Below are 23,382 nucleotides of genomic sequence, written 5' to 3'. Positions count from 1 at the left end.
ATATGACCCAATGAAATTTATGTGTAATAGGAGTTGGCTAGAAGAATTCATAGTGCTTTATCTAACACATTCAAACTTTCTATATTAGAATGATGCACATGTATTCCTTGGATGATTCTAGTGCTCTTTGAACCACAGAATGCTAAGATAAAGCAGAAACATAACATGTAATGATGGTTTTCAGGAGAGATAGGAGAGCAAGGGTCAGGAACTCTGTCCAGACCCCAGTTCCTAAGTATTACATGATGTAGGACAAAGCCCTTGAAAGTTTTCAGAAATGCTGAAGAGATAAGTGAATTCTTTCTTAGAAAAGAAGTAAAATCTCTGTTGTGTTCAAGAAATCAATTTTGTTGTTTTTGTTTTTGTTTTTTTATTTTTTGAGACAGGGTTTCTCTGTGTAGTTTTGGTGCCTGTCCTGGATCTCACTCTGTAGACCATGTTGGCCTTGAACTCACAGAGATACACCTGGCTCTGCCTCCCGAGTGCTGGGATTAAATCATGTGGCACCACTGCCTGGCTCAAGAAAACAATTTTATAAGATATAGGTTTTGAGCCAATGGTTGGTAAAGGTGCTTGCTGCCAAGTCTGATGACCTGAGTTCAATCCCTGGGACCTCCATGGTGGAAAGAGAAAAATAACTCATAAATGTCATCTGCTACTTGCACATATCCACTGTAGCCTGCTCATGCCTACACATGTATCACAGCACACATACTATAAATAAATATGTGTAACAAACATTTTAAAGAACAAAAGACAGGCTTTGAAAGACTCCTTTATATAATTGACACATTCAGTTAACTCAGCAAGCCTCTGGGATTGAGACTATTCTGAAAGATAGTTGGTTATAAAACAGCAATGTTTGGTAACTATGCATTACATATACATACACAAATATATGCATCGTTTATATCTCTACTTCTGTTTACAAGAATTATGTGCATATATTTCTGTTGCTTTACTCCTTCCCTTCTGATTTTTTTTTTTTTGGTCTCAAGGTATAGGCCCTCCTCAAAAAATCTAAGTTTGGTGTGTAGGCAAATATCTAAAATCATACTTGAATTGAATTGTGTGTCAGTTCTGCTTGTACTGACCCTGATGCTAAGGCTTTTGTAACAGGGAGCAGATCTGCTGAATGTTAATGGATGCTATTGTGACTGTCTGGAACAACTGTACATTCCATTCCAGAGATGTAATCATGACAACAAGGTGTCCAAACAGACAATACCCCAAGGCCTTATCCCCTATTACAATGGTATGGCATATTTTTCTTAGTCTAGGACTTCTTTTTCTTCCTTCCCGTTCTGTTTTGTAACAAATTGAATTTTAGAAGTAGCTGATGGGCAAGTTTTTTTCATTGGATTTGTTAGTGAGGATATATTGACAATTCTGGAACACTACACCACCCCTCAAATCAGTCATTCTCAACCTGTGGGCCATGGCCTCTTCGGCAAACCTCTATCTCCAAAAATATTTATGTTATGATTCATAACACTAGCAAAATTACAGTTATGAAATAGCAACAAAAATTATTTTATGGTTGGGGTAGTCACCATAACATGAAGAACTGTATTAAAGAGCCACAGCATTAGGAAGATTGAGAAGCACTGTCTTAGATGTTGATTAAGTTCTCCATCTGAACTGAAGGCAGTCAATGCATGATGTGAAATAATCATGAAGAAAGAAGCCATTTAATGCCTGATTTCTATTTCAAACACAAGAGCCATTCTTTCCATATTTCAAAAGAAATTCAAAGGCATCATCTGCAGGCATTAGGCTCCAAAGTCATTTACCTATGCAATAACATCTCAAGGTAACACCCCATCTTGTTTTCAGAATTTTGAAATTCAATAGACAACTGGCATCTGCTGTTTCTGAGCAGTCCTTGAATAGGATAGGCTCTTTCATGAGGAGAGCAGTGTTCAGGTTTCACCAGTTGAGAGCCTTTGTAAACAGGCCTTCCCATTGCCTACCAATGCAAGAAGAGGTGATATTTGGTTATCTTCTGTTGCATAATAAACCACTCTAAGCATGGAGGCTGAAAACATCAACAGTTTGTTATAGTTCCTGTCATGATAGTGTTTTTGCCTGGGTGTTTTGTTTTGTTTTTGCTTTAGGTGATATCAGTTGAGGTTATGAGATGGTCAAAATATCAAACCCACTTTTTAAACATAACCAGAAGGTGTTATAGACTGCTGGCTATAAACTCAGCTGAAGCTGACATCAGGGAGATTCATTTCCCCCACGTGGGCCCCTGAACAACTGCTTGCTTAGGTTCCAAAAATGAACATTCCAAGAGGCAAGTAAAAGCTTGGAATGCAACATTACTTCTGCTTCATTTTGTTGCTCCCAAACAAACACTAGACCAACCCAAATGCCAGGAAAAGGGAACTAAATTTCTTTTCTTGGTGAAATGGAAGCAAAACTACATTCAACGGACATGCAAAGTGGTAAAATTGTTGCTGTTGCCCTTGAAACACATTCCATCTACCACAGGCAATAGTAGGAAGCACTTTATCTGCCAGTGCCTTTGAAAGACCCCCACAATTCACTTCAAATTTCTGCCTTTTCTTTCCACCCCAAAGTTGTCGAGCTTTCCTCTCTCCTACATATGTGTGTTCTGTTAAGGATTATTGAAGGGCACATTATTTATTTTATGTAAAAGTCATCTCTGTAATGGAAGGAAAGGAGCCTAGTTGGCTGAGGTAATAATAACATTCTTAGAAACCTTAGCCCATGCCAGACATTCTTGCATAGATTGCTCATATTCTCCTTGAAAACAAATCCTGTAAGAAAGGCATCATAGTTCCTCTCCCCTGTAACATAAAGGCTGTGCTGACATAAGGAGATTTGGTAATGGGTTCCCAGCATGGCAATGTGGCTCAGCCCAGGTCTGAGAAGCACCAAAATACATTCACCTTCAAAAATGACAAGTTCGATAAGAGAGGTCAGACCAAGAAAAATAATGCAAAATTTCATGATGGAGTTAGGTCAGCACTGAAAACAAGTTCTTGAATGGTGTGTAAAATACAGCAAATACAAACCACTGTCAACGCCTAAGTGCCGAGGACAATTTCAAGAGTCATGCCATATTGCCTGCCTGAGTTAAGTTTCTGTTGTCCAGTATTGAGCCACTAACCAGAAACTTTTGACATGCCTGAACAAGTCCTGAGTTATTAGAAAACAACATTTCCTTATCTTTCTGCTACAGTGACCATTAGTAACAATGTTTTGTGGTTAGGTTGCTTGGTTGGGTTGCTTGGCAACTCAACAGTCCCCTGATCTTTTCCCAAAGAAAGTTTCCTGGTCTGCTTACTATAAAACCCACCTGAGAAAAATAAAATTTTGCAGCTTGATCAGAATACTGTCTTGCTGTCAATTCTTTGTGTCTCTTGTCCCTTCATTCGCCATTCCCCCTTCTATGGTCTCTGCTGAAGATGCCGCTGGCCGGGACACCTAAGAAGTGTGTTAAATGTTCACAAAAGACAGTGAATGACTCTTTCATATAATGTATAGACCATGTGCCTGTGAACTTGAAGCCTGTGCGAAGTGTAGAAAGAAAGAAGTCGTCATTATTCCCTTAAACAAAGAACCAGAAACTTCAGCAAATTCTGAAAATCAAGGTTCTAACCATAGGAGAAGGTGCAAAAGGAAGGAAGACAGTGATAAGGATTTGGATGCTGAGACTGACTCAGATGACGAGATGAAGACACTCAGGTGGCCTGACAGCACAGTCAGCGGCAGAGAGCTCAACAGACATGCTGACCTCCTCATGAGGGCGTCAGAAAGGCTGTTCAAAAGAAGCAGAGCGGGCTCATGAGCAACAGAAAATGTCTGTAACATTAGAACAACAAACCTTCAGGTTTTCGTGGTAAAATTTAAGCTGCATATACAGAATATGTGTAAAAATACTTACTGTGGCATGTTGTATAAGCTTTAGAAATTGTTTAGAAAAAACATATTACCTAATGTCAAACTATCCAGTGTGATTATATCAGAACTATCTCATGGAAAACTAAGATGATTAGCTCACTGCAAGTACATTTCTATAGACTGACCTCAGGTGTGTGACTTTCTAGCAAAAACCCCCTTACATCTTTACAAGTTTATTTACACACACACACACAGAGAGAGAGAGAGAGACAGAGACAGAGACAGAGACAGAGACAGACAGACACACACACACAAATATAAATCATGTATAGTGATTTTCCTTCAAACATATTTTTATATACTTCATCCCATTGTTTTTGCCTTCCCCACCCCAGTTTGGGAATATATTCTCAGAAAAAATGTGTGAACTATATCATTAATACCTAGAAAAAAAAATCCAACATTCATACTCAAGTAGAGATACTTGCAGTATTAGACGCTTCTGTGAGGTTCTCCCTCATAAGCCTATCCTTCCCAGAATTCCATTGTTCTGAATTTTTCATTGCCAGTGTTTCTACTTGTAGACAGTGTAGGCTAGCTTCATGTGATTATTGAAATCTGTGTCCTTGTGTTTAAAAGTAGCCAGGCGGTGCAATGAACTTTTCCACACTCTGTACCTAGGTTCCCAATTTTACTGTTTTACCATGTTTTCTCACTGTCAATCTCCATGTATGTATATATGACATGTATGTAGATGCATATATGTGTGTATCTATTTGCTGAACCATTGAAATAAATGTGAAACTCTGAAAAAAGAAAGGTACCATAATCTAAGTTTCAATTATCAATCTCAGATTTCTAAGTGAGTAATTTTCCTATTGTCAAGGACCTAGTGGAGAAGATCCAGAGGATTCTCTCTCTCACCATCTTCATCTATTAGATACATTTTCAGAATTCAAGGACTAGTTGTTTTCTACTTACTGGCCGTGCTGCCCAGATTACAACATGAAGATGATGATGATGGCTATGATGAAGAAGATGATGACAACAATGTCAATAGAAAGTATAAATACATGCTACCTGAACTAAAGAATGGGAATAGAAGGATTACAAAGAGAACATTTGATTTTAGATCCTTTTACAGTACCCAAATGATGACAGGCTTAGATAAGTTATGTATTTGTAGCATACTATTTAGCATGTAAATGTGAGACCAGAGATTCAAAGCTGCATTGACAATGAATGCTCTAGTCTTTACACAAAGCCCTGCATTTCCCTGGTTTTGAGTTTTATAGGCTTCTAGCCATTTTATCAGTTCACCTTCAGGAATATACGATCAGGAGAGTAGTGAATACCTTTGTACTTTCTCCATATTTTACGTTGAATTTTGTATATAAACAAAATATTAATATATCCTATGTGAGAAAAATCACCAAAAATAAATAAAATGCAACAAAAACCTAAAAGAAAATATTTCAAGTACATTGATTTTCAGAATTTGCTGAAGTTTCTGGTTCTTCACTGAAGGGAATAATGAAAATTTCTTTTCATATTTTGCACAGACTTTAAGTTCACAGGCACATGGTCTACACATTATATGAAAGAGTCATTCACTGTCTTTTGTGAACATTTAACACACTTCTTAGGCTTTGACAGTGGTTTGTATTTTACACACCATTCAAGAACTTGTTTTCAGTGCTGACCTAACTCCATCATGAAATTTTGCATTATTTTTCTTGGTCTGACCTCTCTTATTGAACTTGTCATTTTTGAAGGTGAATGTATTTTGGTGCTTCTCAGACCTGGGCTGAGCCACATTGCCATGCTGGGAACCCATTACCAAATCTCCTTATGTCAGCATGGCCTTTATGTTACAGGGAAGAGGTTACAGAAGGGTTTCAAAAATAGTTAATATTTTTTTTTCACGTTTTAAAATTTCGTGGGTGTGTCTGTCTGTCTGTCTGTCTGGGCATGCGCATGTATGTGTGGAACTTTTAAGAGCCATGGTGAACATTTGGAGGTTAGAGTACAACTTGCAAGGGTCAGTTCTCTCTCTGTACAGTGTGGGTTCTAGGGGTGGAATTCAGGCCATCAGACTTAACAGCAAGTTCCTTTACCTGATGAGCTATCTTTTCAATTCAAAAAACAGTTAATACTTTTAATTTATAAAGGCCCTTACAAATCCAGAGTGTGCTGGAACGATGGTTCAGTGAGGAAAAGTGCTTGCTGTGAAGCCTGATAGCCTGGATTTGATCCCTAGAACTCACATGAAGGTAAGAACCTATACAAAGTTGCCCTCTGAGTCATTCACCATTCACCCACATACCTCTCTCTCTTTCTCTCTCTCTCTCTCTCTCTCTCTCTCTCTCTCTCTCTCTCTCTCTCTCTCTCTCTCTCTCTCTCACACACACACACACACACACACACACACAATTTAAAAAATGTTCTGCACCTTTTGAAAAACGAACAGTATGTGCATAGAAACAAGGGTTATTACAATAAATGCAAGAAATGATCAAATAATTTCTAAATCAAGTGATTTTTGGAAGAAAGGGGAAATATAGAAACACGTTCTAAGGTCCATATGTCTGTATTATGTGCATTTTTATAGGAAGTATGTGCTTGTGTCACATGTGAGAGAGTTCTGAAAACCACTAGGAATCTTAGGAATAGTTTCTTTACTGAACAGATGTCTAGAATGTGCTTTTTTTTTTTGAGACAGGGTTTCTCCGTGTAGCTTTGGTGCCTGTCCTGGATCTTGCTCTGTAGACCAGCCTGGCCTTGATCTCACAGAGATCCACCTGGCTCTGCCTCCCGATTGCTGGGATTAAATGTGTGCACCACTGCTGCCCGGCTAGAATGTGCTTTTTAACATCATAATTATCCTTTCCACCTTCCCTCTTGTCCTCTTTTATTTGAAATGTTATTTCATTTCTGGATCTGATCAATGCTCATTTTTTCACCAATAAATAATAACAATATTTACAAATATAGGGTAAACATGGAGTTTGAAGTTAGATTTTGGAGTTCTCATCTAAACCTCAAATATATAATTTGGAACCCCCTATCAGGACCATGGGGCTATAGGCATTCTTGCTCACCTAACTTTTTTGCCCTAATGGGAATGCAAGAAAACTGGGTTGAATTCTCCTAGTTCTGAGGGACCAGGAAAATGTAATGGAACTGCCTCAGACTTTTTAGGACCAAGATATAAAATGAAGCCACCTTTATCCTGCTTTATATACTGTATTAGTCACTTTTTTATTTATGTGATAAAACAGCAAAACCAATGTAACTTATAGAAGAAAGGGTTTATTTGGACTTATGGTTCCAGAATGGTGAGTCCATCTCCATCATGGTGTGGAAGTGTAGCAACAGGCACACATAGTGAATAGAATAGGTGAGGGCTCACATCTCAAGCCCCAAACAGGAAACAGTAAAAGCAAAATGGAAATGGTGTGTGGCTTTGGAATCTCAAAGTCCACCCCCAGTGGCACTTCCTCCAGCAAGGCCACACTTCCTAAACCTACCCAAACTGTGACACCAACTGGGGAACAAGTATTCAAACATATGTTCCTATAGAGAACATTCTCGTTCAAATTACCACACTCACATTAAGATGATATATAGAATTCTTGTGAGGCTGTGGTATCCCAGATATTCAGATAAGAGGAACATTATAGGGTAAAAAGGTATATGTGAGACAGCATGGGACACATCAAGGTAATAACATAATTGGCACATACAATATCCCTATAAAATCTTTGTTTCCTAACAGAGAAAATACATTTCTCATCTAGGAGCCACTCCCATAAAAATGGTTGGAAGCATAATCCCCATATTCAAAGCCTCAAGTGAGTGTTGTCTTCTCTGGAGTATTGTTTTATTAGGTAGATAAATGTGGTTACTGGGTAGATTTTTCACTTCCCTCATTTAAGGGTAGTTACTTGTCCTCACAGGCCTAGCTCTTTACAGACCAATCATTCTTACCAAACCTAACCACCTATGATTCAATGCTACAATACAATCCTCCACCCCTGGGAATTTAAACTCCAGTCTAAATTGATTTAGTGCATGCTGACCTGATTTAGCAAACCCTAAGGTATCTGGATTTGCCATCAATTGACAAGATTAGATTTTCCACAACCGAAAGAAAGTGGCTCTATATTGTAGCTAGAGTTTTCTTGCCTTGCCCACAGTCAGGACAAATCTTTGTCACCCACCAGCCCCACAGCCGCTCAGACCCAACCAAGTAAACACAGAGACTTATATTGCTTACAAACTGTATGGCTGTGGCTGGTTTCTTGCTAACTGTTCTTATATCTTAAATTAGTCCATTTCTACAAATCTATACCCTGCCACGCGGTTCGTGGCTTACTGGCATCTTTTCATGCTGCTTGTCAGGGTGGCGGCTGGCAGTGACTCCTTCTGCCTTCCTGTTCTTTTATTTCTCCTCTCTGTTAGTCCCGCCTATACTTCCTGCCTAGCCATGGCCAATCAGTGTTTTATTTATTGACCAATCAGAGCAACTTGACATACAGACCATCCCACATCACAGCCAAGTGTAGACCATCTCAGACACCTGCACTCAGTCCCGTGGTCCTAATCATCCTCTATGCAGACCTGCTGGGTAAAGCCACGAGGAACCCAAGAACGGGCTCCCACAGGACATACAGAACATCCCACAGAACTGTATCTATTCTAAAATGAACTATGTGAAAACACAAAGATTTGTTTATTAGCTGAGTTTAATATCCTGAAAATCTTTACCCAGCAAAATTAATAAAAGCTATTCTTAAAAGATTGTGAAACAGTATATACAGTGTTGTCCTAAATACTTTGACACATGTTTAGAAAAAATATAAGATATAAGTATAAATGAATGTATATAGAAATACATAAGAAGGATATCTTCTTAATTTTATTTCTTGGTGGCTCACAATGTATAATAAATTATGCTAACAGTTTACTCACTCAAAAATAATTATTGAACATTTTTATGTGTTAGACACTGAAAATTCAATTCTATGGCTTCAACATATAACTTATTTCTATTAAATCCCACATATGTATAGAATATCGCCTCTTCCAAATAGTCATTTGAGAAAGATATGGATAACTGGTTGTCTGTGAGCTCACATAGGCCTTACTCAAAAATTCAAGACCAAATGGGGTCTGACTCCTAAACACTCATCACCCAAGAAGGAGGCCATGGGAGAGAATAAGAAGAGCCTAAGCTCATAAGTCAAAGACAGCTGGGGTAGAATTCCTACTCTGCCTCTTACTCACTCTAATGTTCGAAAATTCAATCAACTTGATGGAGCCTTCCTTACAAAGTATGCTTAGTAAGGTGATGGGGATAAAAAAGATTCTGATACTTCCTTATAGAATGTCCGAGTATTTAAGGAAAAACTGTGACTAACCAAGGTTCTAACCAATATCAAACAGCAAAGCTTTCATCTTAACCCCTTTGTTCTGTGACAGAGGAGGTATTATAATAGTGCAATTGCCAAAATATATGATTAAAAAAACATCTGGAACTACTGAAAGAACAGACAACACATATTCATCTTATGTAGGAAATATAGTGCACTCACATTTATATTTTGCCAAATCATATTAAATTGCTGATATTTAACAATATTTTACACATCACTGCAGTGTCACAGAAATCTAATAAATGCTAACTTAGAAAGGGATGAAGGATAATTTTCATTGTTTCCTACTGACATGGAATTTTTTACTCTTCACCTTTTGGACTTCAACGTAGGCAGGCTAGCACATAATGTGGACATCTTGGCTACATTTCAAAAGGACTTATTTTAATTTGAATTTAATGTATGTGTGTGTGCCTTGTGTGAGTATGTGCATGTGAGTGTAGGTGCTCTCAGAGGTGGGGAGCATTGGATCCCCTGGAATTGGGGCTAACACACAAGCCTCCTGACATGAATGCTGGCAACTGAACTAGGGTCTTCCACAAGAGCAGTAGATACTGGGCCATCTCTCCAGCCCCCTCTGCTGTCTTTTGAGTGTCAGGAGGACTGTGGAAGCACAAAGCACACCGATGAAACAGGGCTGGTAGCACAGCCCTGTGATCCCAACCACTCAGGAGCCTAAGGGGGAAGAATGACAATTTCTAGGCCTGTCTGCATTACATAATAAGTTCAGTGCCAGCCTATTCAACTTGAAGGATCCTAAAGTTAGCATTAAGATAGTTACTTGGTACAAAGCCCCAGGATAGCACTTATTATAGGATTTTGGATGAATTATTTCCTTGTTTATAGCTTGTAGTAACCACTGGGATGCACTAGCTGTCCTACAGTACTGTGGAGACCTATGAGATGCCAGCTGAGAAGATCTATTAAGGCCAAAAGGTTATTTTAAAATAATTTGCAGAAATAACAGAAGACTACACAGTAGGCACCCAAATGACAATTATTTGTGAAATTTCTAACTACTGGCAAAGGGGCCATCAAAATGTCTCATCAGGTAAGGGTGCTTGCCACCAAGCTTGATGACCTGAGTTCTATCCAGGAAACCACTTAGTGGAGAGACTGAACTCACACAAGTTGTCCTCTGACTTCCCTTATGCATGTTGTCATACACACGTGTGCATGTGTGCACATACATGTACATACACACATACATACACACACACACACAAATAAGATGTAAAATAAAAACAAAACTTGTTGAAATGCAAATGATACCCGGCTATCCATGGATTCTGATATCTACAGAACCAAGGAAATTCACCTAACTGGCAGCTGCCACATGCTTTGGCCTATGTGCTTTCTCCTTTAATGCTTTTCTATTGTAATTCTTCCTATGGGGAGCCTTATATTTTGTTAATGAAATCCCACATTATATATGTAATAGAGTCCCAAATTCACACATGACCTTGGTGTTTTTCTGTGCTGTTTCCACTCCAGAGAACTCATTGCTCTCTGCTCTGGACTGCAGAAGGATGAAGAAAGGAGGCTGAGCACTCGCATGCAGGTATGAATTTGCTGATCTTTGCTCTTGATGGCAAGTGTAATGGGACAAACTGCCTCAACTCCCTGCCACCTGGGTTCCCCACAATGGTGGGTTGTAACCTCAAACCGTGAACCAAATAAACCCTTTCTCCCTTAATTTTCTGTTGTCAAAGTGTTTTATCACAGCAATGGGAGATGAAACTAAGACAGCATTCTGGGGGAAGCCTGGCCAGCTTGAGAACTGAAATTAGCTGATGGGGCTGTAGACTGCAGAAAAAACTCACAGGTCTCAGGTGAGCTCACCATTCAAAAACACAATCGCATGACTCAAATACCAAGACAACACAATTGGAAGTCAAATTAGACAATTGTATTTACGTCTTGATATTCTTCACTCAGTTCTACACCATAAATCAGCTCTAATTAAGTGAAAAATCTAACAGCAACAGAATAAAGTATGGGTCCAACACACCATTGGGAGTTCATATCTTTGTTGATCTTCTCTAACTGAAATTAAAGGTTGAACTATCTAAAAAATCGTGGACTACATTGCTGTCCTTCACCCAGCTTCCCTGGGTTAATAATAGGTTTGGAGATGAAAAATTCTGTGAGTGTGAGAGCTGCATATTTCTACAGTGGTCCACAAGTATACTCTTTTGAGCTTTCTCCCTCTCCTTTTTTCTCCTCTCCACTTCCTTCCCTGAAGCAGTTCTGTATCTTTGTTTCCTGGTTGCTATTTTTTCAAGGTTTCTCTTATTTTCTTTTTTGTTGTTGTTGTTTTGTTTTGTTTTTCGAGACAGGGTTTCTCTGTGTAATTTTAGTGCCTATCCTGGATCTCGCTCTGTAGACCAGGCTGGCCTCAAACTCACAAAGATCTGCCTGCCTCTGCCTCCCAAGTACTTGGATTAAAGGTGTGCACCACGGCCGCCTGGTGGTTTCTATTATTTTCTACTTCAAGTTTTTTGAAGAAAATTAAGACAATAGTTTAAGTAGACATGGTGGTTCTATGTAACACACTGTTGATGTCAATCTTTGCTGACTCAGGAGTAAATGATCCATATAGTAAATGTTGAGATACATTACAACGGCATACTAAAGCATCTGACAGATGACACATAGAATTCTAGGTTAAGGCTAAAAACAATCCAAAATATAAAATATCCCCTGATTAAAAGAAGCATTTGAATTCTCTCGTTGTTTTTCCAAGCTGGCTTTGCACACATCTCAGAACAGTCCTGGGAGTCAGAGACATCACATACGGACATTAAGCTCCAGATCTACCACCTGTCTCTTCCTATGACTCATAACACAAACATAGACCTTCCATGTGGCCTCTTTCCTAGAACTTTAAAATATAACCCGCAGCTGTGGCTTCCCTTCTGCTTGGCCTCTGTTGATGAGAGGCCCTTTCATGCAGTGGCACAGAATCTCAGTAGTCTCACATGCTTTTTCAATCCTGAGCATCTTTACAAACAGGTGCTTTTTTCTACCTCTAGTAGTCCAGTATACAATACAATTTATCCTAGACCCTTACGAAATGGATGGGGTCAGGGACTGCAAGCTTCCATTAGAAAGCCCGAGGTCTCAGTCATCCATACCTGTGAATTTAATAGTCAGTGGTCTCTCTCAGGCTTCTACTGTTTATTTTTGTTCACAAACATTAATGGTATTTCTTAGTAAGAATTGGAGCCGTGTTTTTCTTTCCTACATGCTATCTTTAGGAAAACTATAACACATAAAAAACGAAGACCTCTAGCTCCCATGTTTGTTAAACAGCAAAAGAACTAAGATAAAATTCGTCGGTCTGGCAAGGGAAACAGGCCTTCTGGAGGAAGTATATTAAGCTTTCCTCACCACCTTTGATCATCTAACTGAGGAGCTGACAAAATTCTTTTGTGAACTGGCCCTTTGTGCGGGCCTTATGCAGTCTCTGCCTTAGCTATTCAACTTTGTAGCTGCGGTGAAAAGGCAAGGAGTTGGAGTGCATATTACAAAAGTGTGAAAACATTTCAATGAAACTTCACTGCCAGAGAGAGAGCGCGAGAGAGCGCATGTGGTGATTTGGCCTACAGTACTTAAGACAAACCTTTAGTCTAGCCGACTAAAATAAATCGCCACAAAATATGGAATCATGAGGAATGGAAGTAAGTTTGATGCCCATAGACCTGCATATCCAAATAAATATTGGTTGAGTTATGAGGTTTTTCATCTTCAATTCAGAGTCCCTCATTTGCCTGACTTATATTTAATATGGCTTTTTACCATTGGTATTACTCAAAACTTCTCAATGAAGTGGATGCTAATTTTCCATACCGACCTGTAATTCTTTACAATGCCTCTTGGAAGTTGGAATCATAAACTCTTTGCAAGAGTGAAAAGGTTCAGGACACTAAAATGTAACAGGAAAAATGAACTTAAAGTTTTCATTTTTGTAATGTTTGGAAGGGCTCCTATAACTCTTTGGATAGTGACAGCACTTTCAAACTTGTATAGGCCAACTGTCTACTTCTGCTGAGTCTACAAAATGTAAACATTTATAACCTTGAGATTGGTTTTCTAGCTGGCAGTAAATTTTGCTCCTGTAGTTCATTATCAATGTCAGAATAGAATCTCAAACTTTGAGTGTCAGATCAAACAAAACCGATAGAAAATATTGATAATGTTTTATTCCAGTTCCTTTGAGATTAACTTAATTATGTTACTATAATTTATTCTCAAGTTAGGGAATCCTCTCTTTGTCTTTTAAGTTCATTTCTGACACACACATGTGCATAGAGTGTGAGTTTTACTTGTTTGCATTTCCTTTTTTGTCAAAGACAGGTCAGAATTTGCTCTAACAATAGTGCAGAGGGAACTTTTCTCTCTAGATGACATCTTCTTAACCAGATCTTTTCTCCTAGAATAGCCACTGATTAGATGGCTAGATGGGCACATCGAGCCCATCTTTGATCACTCTGACCCCACTTTTCAGAGATGAGCATAGATTCTGGGATTTGGATTTTTATATACTATGAAAACTCACGAAGGAGGACCTTCAGCTCCCCTTATGACTTGTCCATGAAAGAGTCTGGGAAGACATTGCCCCTAGTGACTGGTCCTGCTTACACCAGTGACTCCACTGACATTGGAGTTAACCACCCTAACTACACAGGACTTTACAACAAACTTCCAACTGTTGTCTCTCTACCAGGCTTCTTCTGACAACCCAGTTGTTGTTTTGGCTTTTGTACAGACCTGCTTTTATCCAGAAGAATACTGTGAAGTATAGTGCCCCTCTATGGCCAGCTTCTCTCCAGGTACCCTTCCCTCGGAGGCCAGACATCCAGTGTATTTAAATAGGCTTGGGTCATTTTACAGCTCATTTCCCTCTTCTTGTATCTTGCTCAAGTTCTGCCTCCTCATGACTCATACTTATGCCATCAATTTCTCAGTTTTCATCCAAAAATATCTTCCTGTGTTTACTCTGGGACTTCTGACGTCTGTTTTTATCCCTAGGCTCCTAATGAATGTCTTGGACATAGCTGAGATTTTGCTCAATAAATTCAAGTGCCTTTCATCAGTGCCACTCCAGGAATCTTGCTGGTTCTTAGCTGGAGAAGGAAGCGGGACAGAAATTCTGCATGCAGTATTTATTTTTCATCTTTAGTCCTACAGTTGGATAGTGATCGGTTGCTAGTCGATTTCTATTAGTTAATTATCAGCTTACATCCTTATTTCTAAATAACTTGGGGAGGGGGTGACTATGGTTCTTAGGAATTTATTTTTTCATTGCTATCGGTCTGCTTTTTAAAAAGTAATAAATGATGGCAAGTATACGACCAGTTTCCTTAAGCTGTTTAGAAAATCTCCAGTTGGTAGAGTGCTTGCCAGACAAGCATGAGCAGCTGAGTTGAATCCCCGGAACCCACACTTTAAAGCTGAGCATGGTGGGATGCTCTCGTAATCCCAGCCCCGAAGAAGTAAAGCAGAGACAGGCAGCTCCTTGGGGTCTCTGGATAGCCAGCCCAGTCTGCTTGATTTTGGGGACCAGTGAGAGACCCTGTTGCAAGGGAAAGATGGAAAGCACTCAAAGAATGACACCCAAGACGAGGTTCCCCTCTGGTCTCCACACAGAAGGTGAATATGCACACATAAATACACACAAGCACACACACATAAACACTCACACATACATATAGAAAATGCTCACCAGAGACAGAGTTTGGACAATTATCACTAAGCTTTCCAGATAGATTTTTTTAATTGCCATTCTCTGTTCTCCCCCAAGTCCTTCATCATGTGTTCCCTGTCATCCTGCATGCTATTTTTCTCTTGCATAGGCCGTTTCTCTCACAAGAAAGCAGGGCATTTTGACAAGACTGATTTAATTCAGCTGTTGTGCAAAAGCTGCTCCAGATGTCAGTGTTGAATGTCAGAAGACTGGTTTTTATTACTGAGCTATGTACATAGCAGCCATCCGTAACCCTCACCCTATCCTTGACCCTTTCTTCCAGAGAACAGACAAGCTTTTCTCTTAACATTTTCCACTTTCAATGTCTGTGGTTAGTAAGTGGCTACTTTTCAAGGACTCTTTATCCAGGCAGCTAGCTTCACACTGGAAAATCTTACGTGAGGTTTCCCCCACCACTTGCATCTTGATGAGACCACGTGTACTGCTCCTGCATCTGATTTCCATAGTCTGGAGAAGTTGTACTTCTGGATCTCTTATTTCTTATTTTTTGGAAGCAATGTGAATTTTTGAAAATATCTTTCAGTACATTTTACATTCTCACCAAGGTATGGTGTAACTCTTTTAACATGTCACATATAATTTATCTGGAAACAACACACTGTCATCTAGAGTGAAGAGAACCAAAAATGAACTTGCAGTATACTGAGTGTGTTACACATTATAAAGCATAGGATTTTTATTTAAAAACTTTAGCCAGGCGGTGGTGACACACTCCTTTAATCCCAGCACTCGGGAGACAGAGTCAGGCGGATCTCTGTGAGTTCGAGGTCAGCCTGGTCTATAGAGTGAGTTCCAGGACAGGCTCCAAAGCTACACAGAGAAACCCTGTCTCAAAAACAAAACAAACAAACAAAAACCTTTAATGGCTTCTGATGATAATATATCATCACATTTCAAATTTGTATTATACAAATAGCATCTTTCGTTAAAGACAATTTAGGAAACCTAAAAACAAAAAAGGATAAAATTTCTCATTCCTACTTCAAGTTTAAAACAGTAAATATCATTGTTATATATGATATACTAATATATAATGTAATAATACAAATACAATAATATATAACATAATTTATATTTCACAGCTGGACATAGTGGTGAATGCCTTTAATCCTAGTACTCAGGAGGCCAAGCCACCCTGATCTACAGGGCAAGTTCTAGGACAGCCAGGACTACCCAGAGAAACCTTGTCTTCAAAACAAAAACAAACAATAAACTTATGTTTTTCACTAATTTGAGGGTGCTTGTGTAGCTCTAAATAGATATTATTTTACAAAATAATGACAACTTGGTTGTAAAAAGCTTTCCCTACTTAGTGTATCTTGAGCACATTATTTTTATTTTTTATTTTTTATTTTATTTTATTTTTTTTTTGGTTTTTCGAGACAGGGTTTCTCTGTGTAGCTTTGCGCCTTTCCTGGATCTCACTCTGTAGACCAGGCTGGCCTCGAACTCATAGATATCCGCCTGCCTCTGCCTCCCGAGTGCTGGGATTAAAGGCATGTACCACTACCGCCCGGTGAGCACATTATTTTTAATTAATGAAAATTTCTTCATGGGACTTTAGATGCTGGGGTATTTCGTTGTTTTAAAGCATTGCACTGAAATAGAGCTATCCTTCATTACATGGAGAGATTTTATCATTCCTGCTTTTTCACTATTTTTTTCTAATATTTCACTATCCCAGATTTCCAGTGTTATATTTATTACTACAATTAATTTTATGCACATATATTTTTGGTTAAAAATGGGATTCTTAAGGATAATTTTCTACAAGCACAATTTTTGAATCATATAGTGTAAATATATTTGAATGTAGCATATCATGCCAATCTATCTTCCAGACAAAAATATTCAGCATTTTACATGCCTTTCACACAATATAAAAATGTCTTGCCCACTTGGCTCAGTCTGGGAGGAAGGGACTGAACCTGCCTGGACTGAGTATACCACGTTGAGCATAGTCCTTGAGGGAGGACTTGTCCTGGAGGAGGTGGGAATGGGGGGTAGGCTGGGGGTAAGGGGAGGAGGTGGGAGGGGGGAGAATAGGGGAACCCATGGCTGATATGTAGAACTGAATGGTATTGTAAAATAAAATATATATAAAAAAATGTAATGCAAACCAAACCAAACAAATAAGCAAAAACCACCTGGCAAGATGGGTCAGCAGATACAAGGACTTGCTACACAGCCTGAAGAACTGAGTTCAATTGCTGGACTGCGCAAAAAGCCTGTTATGGTGTTGACCATCTCTAATTGTTGTGGAATATTATTTTAAAGTGTGTCAAAAAAAGAATGTAAAAAAAATGTCTTGCCAATATTTTGCCAAATCCTTCATGGTGCTGGGAGTCAATTATATTTCTCATCTTTGTCTGATAACCATGAAAAGTAATTTTATTTTCATTTATGTTTTTTAAGTTATTAACATCATTGTACAGCTCTTTATTGATTTTTTGTCTCTAAATGTTTTGTTCAAAGTGTATTCCTTATCCAGGATGAGATGTTATGCAGCTGTAAAGAAAACTGTGGAGTAATTGGAGAAAGTGACCACTACTATACAGCCGCGTGCTTTATGGACCATGTGCTTCTACGTGCATCTGCAATACTTGAAATGCAAATGTAAGGAGACTTGGCCCTCTAAGCACTAGGCTAGATTCACTTCTGGAAGAAGATGAATTTTCAACAAATTGGAGTAAGCATGTAGTCGGTCGTTTGGGCTGGGAAGCCATATGGTTCATCTAGTTCATCACATGACTGGTAGACTGAACCTGAACTCTTGGACACTGAATCACATAAGGTAGTATGAATTTCCCTAAATACTTCTCAGAATGGAGTTCCAATCGCCAAAGAGAGGATGTGATGTCATCTCTTGCTGATGTTGGGTGGGTAGTCATACAGGAAGAAGAGTGCTCAATAAGATTTGTGGCAGAGGTTAGGCCCAAGCCTTCCCTTGAGGAAGGCTTTCCTTGCTTTGAGAAGCTCACACAGGCATGTTTCCTCAACAAATTTGTTTCAGGAAGAAGCTTTTCTGAAAACAGTAACACTGGCAAACAAGGAAGCCTCGCAGAAAATCTCTACACTTGAAAATGAACTTGCTGCCCTCGAAGCTCAAATTGCCAAAATTATGACCCTACAGGAACAGCAGAGTCAGAGTACAAGCAACTTGGACTCTACCACATTGATTACTTTAATACCACCTCCTCCCTTATGACCCCTGCTTCCACCCCTACCGCTCCCTCTACTGGGGCTCCACCAAAGTGTGTTTCCTGTTTATCTGATTCAAAAGTGAAGAGAACAAAAACTCAGATATGCTAGGCATCTTAACGACGGTGTAAAGCCTCTATCAGCCAAGAGGTCAGAACAAAATGTAAAGCACAGGCCAGGGGATGCTACTGACCCTGCTGCCCTTGTGGCAGAGGCTCAAAAAAAAAAAAAAAAAAGATTACTTATCAGTATCCAAGCAACATGTTATTAGGGCAAAATGTTTGAGCTGGAAATACTTTGAGCAGGTCTTACATATGTTCTCACACTGTTTTGGAGCCGAGTTTACATAGGAAGCACATGATGTTCACTGTTGAATCTCAGTATTGCTTTCTGTTAGGGGGAAAGTGGGGGCCAAGAAGGCTGCTTACACCTCATTGCCACTCAGTGCTGAAAAAGCAAATACACTTTTCAAGTAGTGACAGACCAAATTATTGAATTAAGTAACTACTTAAGTAGAAGCCAGAATGTATCATCTTTCTTTTCAGCTGAATAAATGGCCTGATAAAGATGACTTGTTGCTAAGTTAACACCACTTCCGGTAATGTCAGCATAATGGAGTTTAATTTTTTTCATATTGGCCAAAATATTCTTTATAATGAAACATTACTGAATAGTGGGATAAATTTCCTGTAAGTTATTTATCATTAGTCAGAGTGATAAATTACATTATGCAATAAAAAACTTAGGTATAATGGTGCATATGTATGAATGTGTCATTATAAAACCCATTACTCTCTATGCTAACTTTAAAATCAATCTTTAAAATAGGATATCAGGGAGACAGCTCTGTCAGCAGAGTCCTTCCTGCAAGCTTGAGGACCTGAGGTCAATCACCCACCACCTACATAAATGAGTCAGATGTGACAGTGCACACTTTGAATCTCAGTTCTGGGGAGGTCGATTCAAACAGAAAAAAAAAATTCTAGGGCTTGGAAGGACTTGTTTTAAACAATCATTTAATCACCTAACAAATTTTCATGATTTTCTGTTTCTGATGTACTTAACTCTACTTAATGTCAGACCCCTGGGGCTCTCTGGCCAGGGAGCCTAGCCGACCTGGCGAGCTCCAGGCCCGTGAGAAACCCTGTTTCAAAAAACAAGGTTGAGAGCGACAGAGATCGACACCCCAAGCTGTCTTCAGGCCTCCACATGCATAAGCAGGCATGTGCACATGCACACATGCATAAAGTTGTGCAAACACAAGAACATGAATACACATGCAGGCATGCACATACAAAAAGAAGAAAATAAAGAAGTTAAACAAAATAACTCTTTTGCTCTTATGATCAACTTCCTAGTGGAGGTTGTAGGAAATCTTCATGCTTTAAATATATTAAGCCTCTGCCTTTACTATAGGATGCAAATGTTTTATTAGCATGTGTCAGTTACACATGAGTTTCAGGATGTCATTTTCATACATGTATATAGCGTATTTTAGTCATATTTTCCTACACTACTTTCCTTTGTTCCCTTCCCACTCCCATTATTCTCTTTCTGCTTCTTAACCAGACCCCGTCTACTTTCAATGGGTCTCATTAGGAGTGTTTACCTGGGCATAGGCCACAGCTTGTTTGCTCGAGTGTGGCCACCTTACCAGTAGCTACACCACTGAAAAGACGTCTCTTCCTCCCTCATCAACCATCACTTGTATATAAATCCTCAAGCAGCCCTCTGTCTTCCACAACAGGATGCTGACAGGCCTGCTATATTTTTTAATTTAATTTATTTTTTCTTTGATAATTTCATGCATGTATATAATATACTCCAAACACTTTCACCCCCGTCATCTTTCCCCATACCCCTGTCACTCCCACATAACCCCTTTGTCTTCCCAAAAAATCCTCAAAGTATTGCCATATCTTTTTGTTTTGCTTTGAGGGTGGACAACCACTAAGTTTAATTGGGTTTGCTCGAATAAACATGGGTGGGTTATTATTTACTAAAGCATACACAAATGGCCAGTGTCTGTACCACTGGAAAAAAAAAAGACTCTCCCTTCCCTAGCAATCACTACCCACCAACAGCTCCTCCGGGAGAGGTGGGACTCCATGAACACCTCTCTCATCTGTGATGGAATGTTCACAAAGCCCACCTTAGGCAGGCCTTAGGCAACCGCTTAACTTCATGACTGCAATGGCTGTGCCATGGCATTCCTGAAAGGCAGTATTCCACAGTACTCTCCCCTATTCCTCTGGCTCTTACATTCTTTTCTCTTCTTCTTTTTCATGTTCCCTATGACCTAGAAAAACTGATACAGATATCCCGTTCATGGCTTGGGATTCAACTGTCATCTATTCTTAATATTTTGACCAGGTACAAATCCCTGTAGTAGCTTCCACACACTGCCAAAAGAAGCTTCTCTGAACAGAGCTAACAACAGCACTAATCTAGTGGGAACAGACATAAATATTCAGAAAGGAATTTAACAAGCATATTGTGTTCAACTAGTAAAAACAGCAGAAGCTTCCCTTACTAGGGCTTTTGACGTCATCAGCCACAGGCTTTTGACCAAATTTACAGTGTAAGATATGAATCTCTTCCTATGGAAATGGTCTCAGAGACAAGAACACGGTTGTTTACATAACAGCAGACTTATCACTGTAGCACCAGTAGGCTTATCTTGTGTGAGTAGCAGTGTTGTTAAACACAGGTGTCTGTAGCTGAATAAGGCTGTTGTTGACAAGTCTTTCCCAGAAGCCTGCATAGCTCTTTCTGGAACTTTGAGGACTAGGTTGCAAGAAAGATAATTCCTGCTCAGATCCACTGTCATTTCTCTATGTCTGACTAAGAAGGTGTCTTCAGTAAATATGGTCTCACTGTGTATTTCTGGTAGGTAACCAAGAGCAATGGTCTGTATGGTTTTAGGGGCCTCAGGGGCCTCCTTAAACCAACAACCTGTAGTAAGGCAGCTGACTTCTAGCACCAGAGCTTTCATTTAATAACCTAAGCCTTCTAAAAGCAGCATTATCAACCCACACTAGGTACCGCCATTGAAATTTTCTCTTTAATTTCATTTTGTATTTGTTGTTCACATATTTCTAAGCTAGGATTTCCATAGGAAAGACAACATGCAGCATTTGTCTTTCTGACCCTGGATAACCTTAGTTAATATAACATTTTCCAGTTCTATTTTTCTACAGATACCATGATTTCATTTTTTTCTTTATAGTTTAATAATATTCCATCACATATATGTAACACATTTTCCTTATCCATTCATCAGTTGTTGGTTATCTAGCTGTAGTAAATAGAACAACAATGATCAGGGGTGTGCAGGAATCTCTTCTGTAGGCTATAGAAGCCTTTGAGTATACACCCAGGAGTGGTGCAGCTGGGTCATATGAAAGTTTATTTTCAGTTTTGAGAAATCTCCACACTGATTTCCATAGTGGCTAAGACAGAAATGTTTTATTAATGGTTTTTATATGTTTTCAATGGTGGTTTTAGCAAAATAGAAACTCTTTTATTTCAGTCTACAAAACAAATCATTGAAAAAAAAGGTACACTGGCATGTATTTAGAAGCATTGTTATCAGGCTGTTATATTTGTATAAGTTATAGTTGTATAGACTTTGTAGTACTTCAATAATCCCTATATGAAAGTGCAACGAGGGGTTGGTGAGATGGCGCAGTGATTAAAGGCACTTGACGATAAGCCTGATGACTTGTGCTCAGTCCCAGGACCCACATCTCATGGTGGACAGGGAGAACCGGCTCCTGCAAGTTGTCCTATGATCCTTCCCCACAAATAAATAGAAATATAGTTTTAAATGTTTAGAGCACAACTAGACTCAAACATTTTTGTGAGCACAGTGTACAAAGACCATAAGGTTTGAAAGAAAGAAAGGCCTGTGGGCCTGTGTGTAGAGAAACTAATGAAAAGGAATAAATCAAAACAGCAGTTATTAGTGGAGGGTAGCATTAATTATTTCTTTTCCATGAATTCTTCTCTAAACTTGGTCATGACTATCTTTGTTTTAGAGATAATAGCAGATTACTTTCATAATTTCAAAACTCCAAAATATATTAAAAATAAAATATGGGGAATGTAGTCTGAAAGAAAAAGCCAAAGCTCTGCAGTCAGACCCAGGTTAGAAATTTAGCTATGCTAATTTCTGACTGTTGACTCAGTACAAGCAGCCTAAAGCCTCTTGGAGCATCTGTTTGGCAACATAAAAAATGGGATAACAGTCTTGGTAGTATACAAGTGATCCTAGCACAGCACTCTGACTAAAATGCTAACTCCAGTACCTATTAATCATGTAGTCATAAATAACTTTTTCCATCTCCTCTGTGGTGGTTTGAATGAGAAGGTCCCACATAGGCTTAACTATTTGAACACTTGGTCCCCAGTTGGTTGTACTCTTTGGGGATGCTCAGGAGGTGTGGCCTTGATATAAGAAGCCACTGGAAGAAGATAATCATTCCCAGTTTGCTTTTTCCTTCCTGTGTGTTTCAAGCTGCAAGCTTGCCGATTGCAGCTTTAGCCATCAATGCCTCATCATTGCCCTCTGGGACAACAAGCCCCGAATAACCCATTCTCCCCATTAGCTGCTTTTATCTTCAGCAATAGAAAAGTAACTAAGACATTCTCAAAGATTTCGTGTCTTCATCTATAAAAATAAGTATAATAACATCAACCCCCTCAAGACTGTCCAAGGTTATATGAGCTAATAAATATAAAATGACATCACAACAGCAATGTAGCCACACACTCAAAGACAGACAAAATTTGCCAGGCAGTGGTGGTGCACGCCTTTAATCCCAGCACTCGGGAGGCAGAGCCAGGCGGATCTCTGTGAGTTCGAGGCCAGCCTGGTCTACAAAGTGAGTTCCAGGAAAGGCGCAAAGCTACACAGAGAAACCCTGTCTCAAAAAAAAAAAAAAAAAAAAAAAAACAGATTAAGTATATATAAATGGGGAGTGGTCGAGCTTTTCTTCAAACTTTAATTTTCGTACCCAAACTTACATATAACCACATATTTCTACAGAACTAAAATTACTGTTTTGTAGTATTAACATATTTTAATTCTGGCTCTAC

The 23,382-nt window shown here is 39.1% G+C and overlaps 1 protein-coding gene and 2 pseudogenes across 1 annotated transcript; 2 read left to right on the top strand and 1 right to left on the bottom strand.

Annotated features, from left to right (window-relative positions):
• Positions 1–2,856: 2,856 nt before the first annotated feature.
• Positions 2,857–3,820, top strand: LOC114685834 (annotated as a pseudogene).
• Positions 3,821–5,466: 1,646 nt separating this feature from the next.
• LOC114685835 (uncharacterized protein C9orf85 homolog) lies at positions 5,467–5,710 on the bottom strand. Its single transcript, XM_037198791.1, is given in 2 exon segments — positions 5,467–5,577; positions 5,579–5,710. Coding segments are annotated over 2 exon segments (243 nt in total).
• Positions 5,711–17,749: 12,039 nt separating this feature from the next.
• LOC114685836 lies at positions 17,750–18,289 on the top strand (annotated as a pseudogene).
• Positions 18,290–23,382: the final 5,093 nt, after the last annotated feature.

This window comes from Peromyscus leucopus, chromosome X (assembly GCF_004664715.2).
Source record: "Peromyscus leucopus breed LL Stock chromosome X, UCI_PerLeu_2.1, whole genome shotgun sequence".
Classification (NCBI taxonomy): Eukaryota; Metazoa; Chordata; class Mammalia; order Rodentia; family Cricetidae; genus Peromyscus; species Peromyscus leucopus.
The sequence above is the reverse complement of the archived record's forward strand: the minus strand, read 5'-3'. Positions and strand labels throughout refer to the sequence as shown.